Raw genomic sequence first — 18104 nt, forward strand, 5'->3', positions numbered from 1 at the left:
TCTTCTTCTTCATACAACTTAATCGCCATCACTAGGTTTCAACCTCCTCTTCAAAATTTGATACTTTAATTAATTATACAACTAACATCACTTATTTGTTTTAATAGATTTCAAGAAAAATAAAATACCAACAAAAAAAAAATAAAAAAAAAATGCCTCACAGCTCGTCGCTGTTTATAAAAAAAAATGATTTTTGAATTACAAAACGTTTTACAAGTTTGTTACAACATAAAATAAGTTTCAAGTGATTCATAAAAACTTTTCCAATCATTAATTTCGACAGAACCGATTCCTAAAACATCAATTTGATCGAAGAACACCTGTTTGACTTTTAAGTTTTAAAACTTTGAACTTGAAATTCTTGATTGTTTCTTCGAATTAGCTTTTGAGATTTTGAAGAAAGTTTCAAGAGATGAATTAAAATGTTTCTGCAATTCCACTTTTTTCAATTTGTCTCGTAACGAATTAGTGGTTAATTGGGTTTGGTTTATGAGACAGAGAATAAGAAGAAGAAAAAAATAAATAAATGAAGAACATCTTTTTTTTTTTCTCTTATCAATTACAGAGGTGTGATATATAATATGATTTGAACAATTTAATCCAGAAAAAAAAATTCGCTCAGGGTCAACTTGTAGGGCTGCTGGTATCACGAGGGTACAGTAGGTGGAGAAACAAATAAAACTGATAATGATTTATATCTATATATCTATCGCATAATAACCTGTATTTATTTATATAATTAAATAAGTAGTATTAATGTTTAAATATATATCTGTATTTACATACGTATCTAACTGTATAATATATAAGTATATGTATCGATGTATATATATTTGATTTATATATCTATTTGTATATCTGATTATATATACCTATTTATATATATATTTGTATTTATATTATTTACATATTTTTGTATTTATCTCATAATTAATCTTATAATAATAATAACACTCCAAATATTATAAACAATAAATAAATAAAAAAAATTAATCATATAATGGTAATAATAATAATATTGTTATTAATAACAATGATAATAACTAATAATAATAATGATACAACTTTTAATAATAACAATACTAATCATATTAATCATAATATTGATAACCCTTATGTTTTTAAACAAAAAATAAAATAAAAATAGTTGTACTGATAATTATAAAATAATACTAAGATTTATAATGATAATTATGTTAATAATAATAATATCAATAATAATACTTGTACGTCTCAAGTTTTATCTATCTCCTTTATAAATAATAATACAAATATTACTATTAATATTTATAATGAAAGTAAGGGTTTTAGAATAACTTTTATATTTTAACTTGTAAATAAATTTACTATGTAGAATTTATATCTTATTAACTATTTAATATTTTAATAATTATATTATATATCTTATGACAACATTTATTAGATATTGAATATTTATATATTATAATATAATACCAATTATTAATAGCAATTCATATTTATATACATATAGTTTCATAATAATATCGTATAGTTGTTTATATATATACTTATCTATTTAAAAAAAAATAGTTCGTGAATCGTCGGGAAAGGTCAAGGGTTAAATGATTTCATATACTAGTTCAAAAATTTTGAGACTCGGTCTAACAAACTATGCTTATCGTGTCTGAAATATATAAAGATTAAGTTTAAATTTGGTCGGAAATTCCCGGGTCATCACATAACATGCATCAAATAGCGGATAACATGCATCAGATGCATCTTAACGCTCCAGTTAAAAAAAACAAATTTTTTTTCTTCTGAATCTACACAATGAAAATAGATACGAACATTTTTTTTTTAAATTGGAGCTGTAGAATTAAAAATATAAAAATCACAAAATCACTTATCCCCTTATCCCAAAATATGAGCTTAGCGCTGGATCCTTGGCCTATATAATTATATAATTATACTATTAATATATATATATATATATATATATATATATATATATATATATATATATATATATATATATATATATATACACACTAACAGTATAATATAATAATAAATATAAATAAAAATATTATATATAAAATATATCGAACTTTTATCCTTTTTAGTGTGTTTTCGCGTTGCCCGTGGTAGGAATTGTGTATCTACCGATTGCCGATCTTGTGTTTGTGGTAGCATTTGTTGGTTTGGTAACATTTGTTGTTGTTGATTTGGAAACATTTGCGGTTGTGATTGATACATTCGTTGTTGATAAAACACACATTGTTGTTGTTGTTCATAAGTTAACGGTTGATTTACGCCGAATAAATTACGATGAACATTCGCAAAATTTTGCGGACTAGGTGTAAGCATCGGTCGGTTTGAAACTCCGGGAGCATTTGGATTCCCGAAAATCATTAGATTCGTAAACGAAGTTGTGTTGTTCATTTGTGAATCGGAATTATAAACTTGATTGCGAGGCGTGTTTGGAGTGTTAGGAGAAGACAATTTTTTTTTTTGGTTGAGTGTGTGTAAAAAAATGAAAGTGTTTAAATTGGATGTATTTAAGTTCAAGTGGATGTGTTTAAGTTGAAATGTATGTGTAAATATATATAGGGAAATTGAAATAAAAAAAATAAAGAAAAAAAATTAAAGAAAAAAAATTAAACTGTCAAAAAAAGCACTAAATTGTTATAATTCAGTAGGCTTATAACTACCTTTAGTGGTTTGATTCTTGATGTTATAATTCAGTAGGCTTATAACTACCTTTAGTGGTTTGATTCTTGATGTTATAATTCAGTAGGCTTATAACTACCTTTAGTGGTTTGATTCTTGATGTTATAATTCAGTAGGCTTATAACTACCTTTAGTGATTTGATTCTTGATTTAGAATACTAATAATGAAGTGTAAGAACAAAGATGATAATGGAGAGAAAGAAAGAAACACTTTGTAAGTGTGAGAAATGGTGCAAGTTTAATGCTTGCATTCATGAGTATTTATAGCCTAAAATCTCAATATAAAAATACATACTTTGTGTACCAAAATTGACTATATGTATACACCAAAATTGACTATCCATATCTATATTATTATTATTATTATAACACTCCCCCTTGGATAGCAATTTTATTTTGTTGAAGATCAACTATAAATTACTGCCTCGTTAAAAACCTTGCTAAAGAAAACCCAGTGGGAAAAAACTTTAGCTAAGGGAAAAAGAGTGCAGCATGGAGTTGACTCCCCCTCAAGTAGACATCGCTTCAGCTGTTACATCTTTTGAACATGTCTCATGCCAATGTTATGAACGTGTGTTCTGAAAATAGCAGTTGGAAGTGCTTTCGTGAAAAGATCAGCAGAGTTTTTGCTAGATTGCACATATCTCATTTCAATCTGGTTGTCCTTAATGAGATTTTGAGTGTATGAGAAGAATCTAGGTGGTATGTGTTTTGTTCGGTCACTTTTGATATACCCTTCTTTCATCTGTGCTATGCAAGCTGCATTATCTTCATAGATAGTTGTTGGACTTTTATCGCGTTCTAGTCCACAAGAATCAGTAATGAGTTGTGTCATTGATCTCAACCAAAAACATTCTCGAGTAGCTTCATGTAATGCAATCACTTCGGCATGATTTGACGATGTAGCAACAAGTGTTTGTTTTTGAGAACGCCATGATATTGCAGTACCTCCATTTAGGAATACATATCCAGTTTGAGATTTAGCTTTATGTGGATCAGATAAATAACCTGCATCTGCATAACCAACCAAATCTTGTTTTGATTCGTTAGAATAAAATAATCCTAAATCAGTAGTTCCTCGAAGGTATCGAAATATGTGTTTGATCCCATTCCAGTGTCTTTTGGTAGGAGCAGAGCTGAACCTTGCCAACAAATTAACTGCAAAAGAAATGTCAGGTCTTGTACAATTTGTAAGATACATAAGAGCTCCAATTGCACTAAGATATGGTACTTCTGGTCCAAGAATGTCTTCTTGATCTTCACATGGACGAAATGGATCAGCTTCAACATTGAGTGATCTAACAACCATAGGAGTACTTAATGGTTTTGCCTTGTCCATATTGAAACGTTTCAAAATCTTTTCAGTATATGTTGTTTGATGTACAAGTAAACCATTAGGCATATGCTCAATTTGTAAACCAAGGCAATACTTGGTTTTTCCGAGATCTTTCATTTCAAATTCTTTCTTTAGAAATTGAATGGCTTCATGGATCTCTTTATTTGTACCTATGATGTTAAGATCATCAACATAAACAGCTATGATCACATATCCGGATGTTGTTTTCTTAATGAAAACACAAGGGCAAGTAAGATTATTTGTATACCCTTTGCTTATCAAGTAATCACTTAATCGGTTATACCACATACGTCCCGATTGTTTTAACCCATATAAAGATCTTTGTAATTTAATCGAATACATTTCTTTGGGTTTTGCATTTGATGCTTCTGGTACCTTAAATCCTTCAGGTATCTTCATATATATATCACTATCAAGTGATCCATATAGATAAGCAGTCACAACATCCATGAGATGCATTTCTAAATTTTTAGAAACTGCCAGACTGATTAAGTACCTAAAAGTAATTGCATCCATAACAGGAGAATAAGTTTCTTCATAATCAATTCCCGGTCTTTGAGAAAAACCTTGAGCTACAAGTCTAGCTTTATACCTTGTAACTTCATTTTTCTCATTTCTTTTTCGGACAAAAATCCATCTGTATCCTACAGGTTTCACATCTTTAGGAGTGAGAATGATGGATCCGAAAACTTTTCTTTTATTGAGTGATTCTAATTCAGCTCGTATTGCTTCTTTCCATTGAGCCCAATCATGTCTATTTTGACATTCAACCATAGATGTTGGTTCTGGATCATCATCATTATTCATGATGTCATATGCAACATTAAATGAAAATTTCTCATCAAGATTTTTCATTTCATTTCGGTTCCATAATATTTTTGAATATGCATAATTGATTGCAATTTCTGTATTGACATCATCAATCTCCTCTGCAGTAGGAGTACTGATTTGTGGTTCTTCTTGAACACTTTCTTTTACTTCATTATCAGCTGATTTTCTTTTTCGAGGATTTTTATCCTTTGAACCGATTGGTCTTCCACGTTTCTGACGTGGCAAAGATTCATGAGTGACGTTATTGCCAGCTTTTGGAATTTCAATTCGAGCTGGAGTATTTACTGCTGGTATATATGATTTTGTCACCGTTTTTGTATCTGTAAATGCATCAGGCAATTGATTTGCAAGTTCTTGTATATGCATTATCTTTTGAACTTCTGTCTCGCATTCTTTTGTGCGAGGATCAAGATACTTTAATTGAGGTTCACACCATGAAACATCATTTTCTTTATTTTTCATTTCTCCCCCTAATCTAGGGAACAATGTTTCATTAAAATGACAATCAGCAAAACGTGCTGTAAAAACGTCACCTGTCATAGGTTCAATATACCTTAATATTGAAGATGTTTCATATCCAACATATATTCCCAACCTCCTTTGAGGACCCATTTTTGTACGTTGTGGTGTCGCAATTGGAACATACACTGCACAACCAAATGTTCTAAGATGGGAAATATTTGGCTCTTGACCAAAAGCAAGTTGTAGGGGGGAATATTTATGACTTGCACTTGGTCTGATGCGAATCAATGCAGCAGCATGTAAAATTGCATGACCCCATATAGATACAGGGAGTTTTGTTCTCATTATCAATGGTCTAGCGATTAACTGTAAACGTTTAATCAATGACTCGGCTAAACCATTTTGTGTATGCACATGAGCAACAGAATGTTCAACAACAATTCCTATAGACATGCAATAGTCATTAAATGCTTGAGATGTAAATTCACCAGCATTATCAAGTCTCACCCTTTTAATGGTGTAATCAGGAAAATGAGCTCTCAATTTAATAATTTGGGCAAGAAATTTTGCAAATGCCACATTACGGCTTGATAACAGACAAACATGAGACCATCTGCTAGATGCGTCTATTAGAACCATGAAATATCTAAATGGTCCACATGGTGGATGAATTGGTCCACATATATCACCTTGAATTCTTTCAAGAAACATTGGTGATTCTTTCTCAACCTTAAGTGGTGAGGGTCTAGTTATCAATTTTCCAAGAGAGCAAGATGTACATGGAACCATTGTATCATGATGGATTTTTCTATCCTTTAGTGGATGTCCATGAGTACATTCAATAATCCTTTTCATCATTGTTGATCCTGGATGGCCTAATCTGTTATGCCATAAACTGAATACACCAGGATCAATATATTTTTCGTTAACTACCATATGTATTTCTGGTACATTTATATGTGTATAATGTAATCCAGAACTAAGTCTTGGCAGTTTTTCAACCACATGACTCTTGTCAGTGATACTTAAATATTTCTCATTTTCTGTTGTCACTGACTGATAATCATACCCGTTAAGGTATATGTCGGAGAAACTCAATAAATTTCTGCTTGACTTGGGAGAAAATAAGGCATCATTTATTAAAAATTTTGTACCATTTGGTAGTATGAAATTTGCCTTTCCTATCCCTTTTATCAAGTTAGCAGGTCCTGATATTGTATGTATAGTTCCTTCCGTTGGTTTTAGATCAATAAAATATTTCTCGGATTTAAGTATAGTGTGTGTAGTTCCACTGTCTGCTATACAGAGATCTCCACCACTTGATTGATGTTGTATTCCAGCAAAATTCATATTGAACTTCATATATAAGAAATAAATAGTGAGTACATTAATATTACACAATATTTTAAACGCAAATAGATAGTACTGAAACATTTAGCAAACATAATGACAAAGACAGACGATATTAAATCGTTTATTTTTCAAAAGACACACAACTTAAACATTCAAGAAATCTTCATATAAATCAGATGGTTTCTCAGTGACTGTTGGATCAATATTATCCACAAAATTTACTTCCTTTTCTTTACCTTTCAGCGAATCCTGATACATCTTAACAAGATGTTTAGATGTTCGGCAAGTATTAGCCCAGTGGCCCATTCTACCACATCTGTAGCAAGATTCTTCAGAATTTTTAGAAGAATTTTCTTCAACATCTTGTTTAATGGGCTTGTTTTGTGGTTGATATTTATATTTTCGTGGATTACTATTTCTTTGACCACCACGGCCACGACCACGACCACGTCCACGCCCATTACCATTACCATAAGGATGGTTTCTACCATAGTTATGGCTTTTGGCATGATGATGGTGATGGTTATTATAACCACGACCTTGCCCGCGTCCTTGTCCCTGTTTATAATTATTTGCAGTATTTGCTTCAGGGATTGCAAGTGTACCAGTAGGACGGGATTGCTGATTTTTCATTAATAGCTCATCATTTTGCTCTGCAACTAAGAGATATGAATTAAGTTCAGGATATGTTTTGAACTTTAGCATTCTCAAATTTCTTTGCACTGTGATGTTTGCAGCATTCATTGTGGAGAAAGTTTTCTCCATCATGTCTGCATCACTAATTTCATGTCCACAGAATTTAAGTTGTGAACATGTATTATACAGAGCTGAGCTGTATTCATTTACTTTCTTAAAGTCTTGGAACCTTAATGTTCTCCATTGTTCCATTGCAGCTGGAAGTAAAATTTCTCTTTGATTATTGAATCTGCTTTTGAGACCTTCCCATAAAACATGGGGATCTTCTACAGTCACATAATTATTTTGTAAGCATTCATCAATATGTTGATGAATAAAGCAACATGCCGTAGCTTGTTCTTTTTCAGAACAAGTGTTGTTTTCATTTATGGTTTCAAGAATGCCCATTGATTTAAGATGCATTTTTACTTTTATAACCCATGGCATGTAGTTGTTTCCAGTTGATTCTAAAGGAGTAAATTTAAGCTTTTCCAGATTCGACATTTTCTATTATCAAAAATTAAAACAAACATCATGATAAATTAGAGTCAATTTATATTCATAAGTATATAAACATTAAACATAAATTTAATATAACATAAATGATAAGTAGGTGACAGTGTCGACCATGTGTAAGCAATCATAAATAAATGTTATATAACAAAAATATAAATATTAGTAAACATAAATGAAAATTTGGCGACAGTGTCGACCATATATTTTTTCAGGTGGTATAACCGACCTATATCATTCTGGTGGTATAACCGACCATATATCATTTTGGTGGTATAACCGACCATATATCATTTTGGTGGTATAACCGACCATATATCATTTTGGTGGCAGAGCCAACCATATTTAGTATTAAGATTATCGTGCTGATAACGTGTTATAATTCAGTAGGCTTATAACTACCTTTAGTGGTTTGATTCTTGATGTTATAATTCAGTAGGCTTATAACTACCTTTAGTGGTTTGATTCTTGATGTTATAATTCAGTAGGCTTATAACTACCTTTAGTGGTTTGATTCTTGATGTTATAATTCAGTAGGCTTATAACTACCTTTAGTGATTTGATTCTTGATTTAGAATACTAATAATGAAGTGTAAGAACAAAGATGATAATGGAGAGAAAGAAAGAAACACTTTGTAAGTGTGAGAAATGGTGCAAGTTTAATGCTTGCATTCATGAGTATTTATAGCCTAAAATCTCAATATAAAAATACATACTTTGTGTACCAAAATTGACTATATGTATACACCAAAATTGACTATCCATATCTATATTATTATTATTATTATAACATAAATCAAATTCGGCTACGTGTCAAGGACGCATTTCTTCTCCTATCTCTTCTTCGCCGACGCCAAACTGACGCCGGCAAGTAACGCGGCGATACCGTCTGTTTTCCCGTTTCTTGGCTGCCAGCGGGGCAAGTGACCCGTCACTTTGCCCGTTACCAATGGTCTAAGTGACTAGTTCAAAAAGATGCACAAAACCATAGGATAAAACATAGACAAAAACAAATACGGAATAGCAAACTCGAACAAATTTCAGCAAATTAGCCATCGCAAACTCAAGTGTGCAGTCTCTGCCGTATTCGAGTCTCAAACCCTGCGACTCGCTATCTCTCCGGCTTGGACTCCACACACACTATAACTTACGGTGTCCGCACAGGTCGCACAGAGCTCATTTATTTTTACCCATTTTTTTTCGGATTCATATCAATTCAAGACCATTGTAACTTGTAAGTAAACAGGTGTATCCAAATTGCATATATTTAAATTCACTTCATCTGTTACTTGAGTTAGTTAATACTAACAGCTTTTACTTATGAACACCAACTGTTTGATAAAATTCCCCTATGAAAGCAGTAGTATGACTGGCTTGTAATACCATTTTAGTTTGTAGTTTATCATTGTTCATTTCATATTTTCATTCGCTAACTAATTCGAACCTGTTCTGATTTCGATAAGAGGAGACTTCACCTCATTCAAAGATCAATGCTTTTACAAATAAGGTTAAAAGAGAAGAAACATTGTGTAGCTCAGCTGGTAGTGGCCTGCCTCTCTTAGCGAGAGGTCAGAAGTTCGAATCTGCTGGGCTGCAAGATTACACTCAATGTTATCCCTGACCTGAAGTATCCACCCAGGTTGCCTTTCGCTTAGTGCGGGAGCAGCGGGGAGAGGGGGGGGGGGGGGGGGGTGGTTTACCGACTATGCCCTCGGATTGGTCCGGGTTTCCTCCATGGCAGTAGTTGGGGGAGGGTTATGCAACTATGGGAGATGAACGCATGGGTGGTTAAGTCCCCCTGGGTGATCCCAAACTGATGTCCAAAAAGAAAAGGTGAAAAGAGAAGAAAATGGTTGATTAAAGCTGAGTTCATTGATGCATAAAACTTTGTTGCTTGTTTCTGACAAAGCCTCTAAATCATACTAGCCTATCATTTAGTATATGACAATGCGCAAAACTTATGAGCCCCTATCAGAGTATATCATTTTCACAGTGGCAGTACATTGTCCAGTTTATATAAAACTACATTGTGACCAAGTTATGGTTTATATCTCTACTTCTATATATAACATTAATTATATCTTGGCTATATATAGTTACACACAAGTTCATGGATGCACGCTCTTAGTGTGTGCGTGTGTGTGACATACATATAAACGTTTGTGTATATCTACACTGTATGTGTATCTATGCACACACTCACGTCTACATCTGTACATGCTTATACATATACATATGCATGTATTTGTGCATTTGATCTACCATTTTTGCTAGAAGTAAACCTCCCAAATCAACTATAATTCAAGATCATGTATTGTGTAACTCAATACTTTTTTAGTTAGGAAGCATGGACAATTGTAAAGACAACGTGCACTGGAAAATCATTCATATCCCAGATAAACCACCCTTTCTTCCTCACCAACAACCCACCGGTAACTTTCTTTAACATTTATTTTGGGTATGCGCGTATATTTATGCTTTTGATACTTTCAATGTGCTAAATTGAATATTATTGTGAAGTCAAAGTTTATGCAGCTGTAATTGATCCGAAGCATGCACACACTCTTGTAAGGTATGTGTCTTATCCTCATATTTTCCATGTCTCATGTGAGGGGAAACTTCACTCCTGTGTTCTTGACTTCTTGTATTTATTATTAATCGATTTTTGGGATTTGTTGAAATTGTTTACTGATCAGAAAGTTAAATCACATTTTGCCACTAGAGGATCTACGCCATATTAAACGGGTTCGGAAGCAACGCCTTAATGGAGGTTTCTTCTTATCCTGTATAAATTATACATTTTATGTTCATGTGTTAACGTTTGAAATACCGTATCTCATATTTTGTTTTTCTGTCACTCATCAGGATCCACTAATTTATCAATGATCCTATGTTTAGCTGGTGAAAGTGATAACCGATTGGATGTCATACCTCAAGAGGTGGTTGAGCTAATAGATTCTTATCAACTGGAAACTTTTATTACAAAAGTAAGACTTTTTATTCACATATGTCATGTTTATACTATTGGTTAATTTGGGGATATATTATAGACGGACATCCAGTTTTGACTTTTTTGTTCTTACAATTTAGGTATGCAAATATGTTCCATTATCGAAAGAAGAGTGGGAAGAACAAAACAAATTATGGCCAACGTCTTTTCATCCACCAACCTAGTATGTCATCTTCATTTAATCTATGTTTATATTTAGGGGAAAATGAAATGAATAGTGTTGTCATACAACTAAGCTTAGGTGACAAACATCTGAAAAAACTGTTTTTGGATTTTTTTGCAATGTAAAACTCACTTCGGCTAATTTACAGCATTTGTCGTGTTTCACTGATTTGGAGCAAGAAAAATCAAATCGATCCCTATTTTTATTAAGTTTTCCTCTAACATTTTGCACAAATACTAAATCACTTAATAAATGACTTTCATATAGAGTGAAAATTCTGAAAGAACCTAAACAAACAATTTTGAACAAGTACTATATCACTTTTAAAACCAATAGTGTCGTCATATTTCATTTATATATCTCATGTTTAATTTTCATCACAAAGACACAAACACCCCAATACATTATTTTATTTTTTAAATAAATCGTCTGCTAATTTGTGGTAAAGTTATGCAAACTGAAAGGCTTTGTTTTCCAACTATACCTACAAACCCAAACCTACTTCTATTGGATATTCTTCAGATGATATGTCCAGGTGTTTTCAGAACTCATTTAATATTACTTTTTAATTTCTAATACTTTTTAAAATGTGTGGATATGTACCTTGAATCACTCAGTCATGTTTTAACTTATATCTGGTTGTGCTGATCAAAATGCAGCAATATCAGTGGCATTACTGGGTTTTCAGATGAAGAATCGCATGCTGTTAGTACGTTCATGAAACTAGCACTTGATTTGGCAAAATGTGGTTCACAGGTAATATTTTGATTTGTACCCCAAGCATTCAGTTTCCAAGGTTTCTAATGTGTGCAATCAATTTTATGTCCAAATTATTGAATATCATTCTTGATTTTTTTTTTTTTTTTTATTTTTTTTTTTTTGGCAAAAAAATGATAACATATAACCAAGTCTTTCATCAATTGATGAAAAAGACGAACAAAAATACAATCGAAACCAAACGCAAACCAAGGCTCGAAAACAATAAACGTGCCCTAAAACTAAACAAAGAGCCTAAGCTATTTAAACTCGAGCCTTGATCAACCGTAACACTAAAACACGACAAACATAAACACGAACCAAACCCGCTCAATAACTACCCGACAACTGCTTTACCTTTTACCTTTCCGAGTCTTTTGATCGGCTTAACCACCACACTGTCAACCTTCAAGCGATTTATGAAAAAGATTGGTGTTGTTATTTGTCTGAAATTTCATAAAATAGCCATTTTCACAGCTCATTCAATATAGTAAATTTAATGTCAACAAGGAAATAAAATATATTAATAAAAATAATTAAAAAGAAAAACATGTAAGTTGTGTATTAATGGGTAAATTATGCAGATGGTGAATGCTGCTGTTATTGTAGACCCTTCAACCAATGAGGTGATTGCACGTGCATCTGATCAGGTCCACTCTTGCAAATGTTCCACAAATCATGACGTCACTACATCCCTGTCACATGCAAATAGTACTCAAATTCATGACAATATACATTTGAATTCTTCAGTTACCGAACCTCAACTGTCGTTCGATGGGGTTTCTTGTTTAAATCCTTGGGGATGGTCAAATTTAAAGTCATGTGATAAATCTTGTTCCTGGCATCCATTAAAGCATGCTGCTATTGAAGCTATCGAACATTCTGCAGCTAGAGATAGACAACTTTTTCCTGGATGTGAACATGATCTTGCTGAAACCGATCGTGTGGATCCTAATTTAACTTGTCATTCGTCAAAGAAACAAAAGACTGTATCCATGCATGTAAGCTGGTTGCTTTTTGTTCTGTTGTTTCCAAGTAAAGGAGACGAAATGGGCTGGTTGGGTTACAAGAAGTGCAACTTTTTGTGTAAAATTACTTCTTATGTGATAATTAGCAAAAACTAGTAAATAGCTGGCCCCAGTTCATTAGGGCAAAATAAAAGCCCATAAAAAACAGGGATGACGTCATTGACGGAGAAAAAAAGGGAAAACTGCACAATGACATTTTTACCCCCGTGAACATTAAAATGTTTATAGTGTATAACCCAAATTGATTCGTTTTCACATACATGAGTTATAATTGACCCGTTTTCACATACGTGATCTTGGTGAGCAAAGGTTTTTTTTTTCTTTTTTTTTTTTTATGCACTATGGGTTTTTTCAGTGATGAACTATACTTAGGCTGTTTTCTTGTACAGGATGATGTGGAGCTCCAGTCACACACAAATGGCTCCTTTTCTGAATCAGCCAGACCATATTTATGTACTGGTTATGACATTTATCTTATTTGGGAACCATGCGCAATGTAAGTGTATAAACTGAGCCTCATTTTGTGTCATTCTCATTTTTCCTTTGTTCTTGTCTGAACAGAAATAAGACCTACATTCTTTCTCTATATTTTTGATTTTCTATGGAAGGTGTGCAATGGCACTTGTTCATCAAAGAGTAAAGCGTATATTCTACGCGTTCCCAAATCCAAATGCCGGTGCACTCGGAAGTGTTTACAGATTACAAGGAGAAAAAAGCTTGAATCACCATTACGCCGTATTTCAAGTTTTGTTACCTGAAGAATCTATCTATATGTGACGACCCGGCAATTTCCGACCAAATTTAAACTTAATCTTTATATTATTCTGACACGATAAGCAAAGTCTGTAAAGTTAAGTTTCAAAAAGTTTGAACTATTTTCATATATACATGTGACCTTCGACTGTCCCCGATGATTCACGAACCATTGCTTGTAAATATGTGGATATATATAAATATGTGTATATAAAAATACATATATAATATATATAATAACATGAACATTAATAAATTAATATATACATTTACTGTTATAAATAAACATGTACAATAAAATACATTGTAATAAAAACTATTATTTTATATGTATATTTCTTGTATATATATATTGTTATATTTAATTTAATTATTTAATTATTTAATATATATATATATATATATATATATATATATATATATATATATATATATATATTTGCGTAGTAAATTTTTGTTATTTAAAATTGTTTATATATATACATGGTGTATATTAAATATAATTAGTTATGAGCTTAAATGATAAGTGTCTGTAACTTTCGGTTGACGTTTATTTATTTTTAAAATAGATCTAATATATATATATATATATATATATATATATATATATATATATATATATATATATATATATATATATATGAAGTTTTAAAATAAAGGGTCTTCAAATCTCCGCGAGTGCGGAGCTGTGGAATCCAGCTCACACAAGTTTGGATCTTAGTCTGCCGACGAATTTAATTATATAAATATAATATAAATATATAATTTATATAATTAATTATATATTATATTATATTTATATACATAATTAATTTGTAACTTTCGTTCCGTTGCGTCGTACGTTGAAAGCTAGTTCATGTCTCGGTTCCGAATTTTTGAACGTCCTTTCGTATAATTTAATATCTTGTACTTTGCATTTTGCAACTTGTACTCTTGTCATCAATAATTTGAACCACTTTGATTGTACTTTGTACTTTTGAGCTTTTTGGTCGTTTGCGTCTTCAATTCGTCGAATCTGTCTTTTGTCTTCACCTTTTATTATTTAAACGAATATTACTTGTAAATAGGACAACTGCAACTAAAAGCTTGTCTTTCTTGAGGGATAATGCGATGAAATATATATTCGTTTTTAGCATTATCAACATTGTAATAAAAACTATTATTTTATATGTATATTTCTTGTATATATATATTGTTATATTTAATTTAATTATTTAATATATATATATTTATTTGCGTAGTAAATTTTTGTTATTTAAAATTGTTTATATATATACATAGTGTATATTAAATATAATTAGTTATGAGCTTAAATGATAAGTGTCTGTAACTTTCGGTTGACGTTTATTTATTTTTAAAATATATCTAATATATATATATATATATATATATATATATATATATATATATATATATATATATATATATATATATATATATATATATATATATATATGAAGTTTTAAAATAAAGGGTATTCCAAAATTTGATTAAAAAGATGATAGTTTTGATAAATATTTTTTTACCTTTTCAATCTAAGTTTTTATACTCCGTACATATAATTTGGAACAGAAAATAAATAATTATCTAATCTTTTTGATCAGGTTTCAAACTGTTAATGAGTGAAATAATTAATTATATTTAACCTAAAAGTTTGGGATTTTTTTTAGTAACACTTCTACCCGTAACTGTTTGGCAATAGACACGATATAATTGGATAATACTCCAAATCTCTGGCTGCTAAACTATTTAGCTTGTGACCCTCAACTACTGTACACTTTTCAAATTCATATAATATTTATATTTATATTTATTATTATTATTATTATTATTAATTATTATTAATATTAAAATTATATATAATATATACAGATAGTGAGATGAAGAGAGTTAGATATATTGACACCACACCCATCCTCTTGATCCCTCCTTCTCCTGCACCGCCCTCGGCTTTTCATCACCTCCGGCACTCACCTCCACCGACTACCATACCACACCACACTCACCACCGTAAGCAACCATAGTCACCATCGACAACCATGAACACACTTCTACCACTTCTTCTTTTTCTTCAACAAACTACTACCATCGTACGCCACCCTCTTGTATTCGATCACAACCAATCACCACCACTAAACCACCATCATAATTATTTTTCTTCGAAAACCATCACTTCTTCTCTCTACAGCTCCCTTTCTCTCTCTAAAACCTGCAACTATCCTCTTCCTGTTGTTGCTATTCTATTTTCGATCAAACATCCCAAAACTCACTTGTTTGTTTCTGTTTCTTTTTTGAAACAACCACCGTAACCATCAAACTGCAGCTACGGTACATTATGTTTCTTTTTACGGTTAAATAACGATGTTATGAATATAAGTGATGAAGATGATGTAAAAGCATGATAATTAATGGATGATGGTGAATAGAACATAAAATGATGAGTGGGTTTGTAACGAATTGTTTTGTGTTTTAAATGATGAACGAACGGTAAATGATACTCGATGATGATATAATACTAGTAATGATGTGATTACGGTATTATGAGGTGTGATACATGATGATGATAGATGTCAACGATGAAGATGATGATCATGGTGATAATATTATGATAATGATAATTAGGATAGTGATATTAATAATAATACCATAGAGATGATGATATGTAATAAATGATCGATGATTATGATAATGAAGTCGATGATGATGGGATGATGATATTAAATAAGGAAGAAGCTGAAAGAAGACGGATGGTTATATATTTGTTTTGTAAATCAGAGAGTATAACAGAAATAAAGGTGTAGCGTAATGGTTAAGTGTATTGATGATTATCGAGTGGTCTTGGGTTCGAAACTAGCTGCTGCCTTTATTTTTTTTATTTAGCAACATGGCTCATGGATTAAATTTGGGCTTCAAGTGTTTAAATATTGGGCCACGACTAGGTTAATATGAATTAGGTTAATTGGGTTTAGTTATTTGGTTACCTGGGCTAATCAAGTCGTTGGGCTATTAATTGCAATATGGGCCGTGAGTTTTATGTTCTAGTTGGACTGATTAGTCTGAACAGATGAAAATTAAGTAAATTAAAGTTATAACTTAAATCAGAGAAGAATCAAGCAGAGGGATGGTTAAGGGTGTTTGTGTTATCCGAGAGGTCTTGGGTTCGAGTCCCGTATGGAGCTTTTCTTTTTAGGAAAACCATTTATAAGGGTATATTTTTTTTTTTCTCTTTTCCATTATCATTATAATTATAATTATTATTATTATTAGTAATATTATTATTGTTATAACTATTAGTATTATTACTACTAGTATAATTATTGTATGGTTATTATTGTTATGGTTATGTTATTATTAGTGTCAAAAATTATTATTGTTACTACTATATGTATATGTATTATAGTCATTATTATTATTATTACTATAAGTATTAATAATATTATTATTAGGAACCTTATCATTTTAAAATTACTATTATCATTATAACTAGGTTTTTGATCATTATTATTAATATTATGAAAGTAATAAAAAAAATTTATTATTATTATCATTAAAATTAGAATTTTGTATCATTCTATCAATATTGGTAATAGTATCCTTTTATAAATAATAGAAATTTTAATATTAACATAAATATTACTATTTGTATCATCACGAGTATTGTTATTATGTAATTACTAAAATCACTATCATAACTATCATTAATAGTAAAATTAATATTTTTACAACTATAATTATTAATATCAATATTATTATCATTAATAGAACTATTAACATTATTATCTTAATAATAATATTAAGCATTATAATTATTATAATTTCTACCACTACTAATATTATTTTGACTACTGCTATTATTAATATACAAATGATATATTTAATACATATGACCTAACAAAAATTAATATTTTTATATACAAAATGAACATATGAAACAAATATATACCATTAATATAAAAAGGATATAACTAATAAATGTATATGTTTCGATTACAATTATGTATATTAATAAATATATACAAATGATATAGGTTCGTGAATCCGAGGTCAACCCTATACTTGTTCAATGTCGTTCTATGTATTTTTACTACAAAATACATTAGGTGAGTTTCATTTGCCCTTTTTACTCTTTACGTTTTTGGACTGAGAATACATGCAAATGCTTTATTAACTGTTTTACAATACTTATATGCGTGAGTTTCATTACTCCCCTTTTTAATGCTTTTGCAATATATATTTTTGGGATTGAGAATGCATGTGCTTTTATAAATGTTTTACGAAATAGACACAAGTAATCGAAACTACATTATATGGTTGAATGATCGAAATCGAATATGCCCCTTTTTATTAAGTCTGGTAATCTAAGAATTAGGGAACAGACACCCTAATTGACGCGAACTCTAAAGATAGATCTATCGGGCCCAACAAGCCCCATCCAAAGTACCGGATGCTTTAGTACTTTGAAATTTATATCATGTCCGAAGGAGGATCCCGAAATGATGGGGATATTCTTAT

The 18104-nt window shown here is 30.9% G+C and overlaps 1 protein-coding gene across 2 annotated transcripts in view; it reads left to right on the plus strand.

Moving 5' to 3' along the window:
* The first annotated feature begins 8916 nt into the window (after nucleotides 1–8916).
* LOC139891901 (tRNA-specific adenosine deaminase TAD3-like) overlaps nucleotides 8917–18104 on the plus strand; it is a 71480-nt gene continuing 62292 nt past the window's right edge. The window contains exons 1-10 of one of the 2 annotated variants that reach the window (XM_071874926.1): nucleotides 8917–9046; nucleotides 10221–10314; nucleotides 10403–10454; nucleotides 10579–10652; nucleotides 10748–10869; nucleotides 10973–11055; nucleotides 11715–11811; nucleotides 12396–12812; nucleotides 13229–13335; nucleotides 13448–13606. In XM_071874926.1, the coding sequence (XP_071731027.1) occupies nucleotides 10230–10314; nucleotides 10403–10454; nucleotides 10579–10652; nucleotides 10748–10869; nucleotides 10973–11055; nucleotides 11715–11811; nucleotides 12396–12812; nucleotides 13229–13335; nucleotides 13448–13606 (1196 nt within the window). In that variant the 5' untranslated portion in view covers nucleotides 8917–9046; nucleotides 10221–10229. Of the gene's footprint in view, nucleotides 9117–10220; nucleotides 10315–10402; nucleotides 10455–10578; nucleotides 10653–10747; nucleotides 10870–10972; nucleotides 11056–11714; nucleotides 11812–12395; nucleotides 12813–13228; nucleotides 13336–13447; nucleotides 13607–18104 lie in introns of both variants that reach the window. The other variant, XM_071874924.1, reaches the window with a different exon arrangement.

The sequence above is a fragment of the Rutidosis leptorrhynchoides genome, chromosome 2 (genome assembly GCF_046630445.1).
Source record: "Rutidosis leptorrhynchoides isolate AG116_Rl617_1_P2 chromosome 2, CSIRO_AGI_Rlap_v1, whole genome shotgun sequence".
NCBI lineage: Eukaryota > Viridiplantae > Streptophyta > Magnoliopsida > Asterales > Asteraceae > Rutidosis > Rutidosis leptorrhynchoides.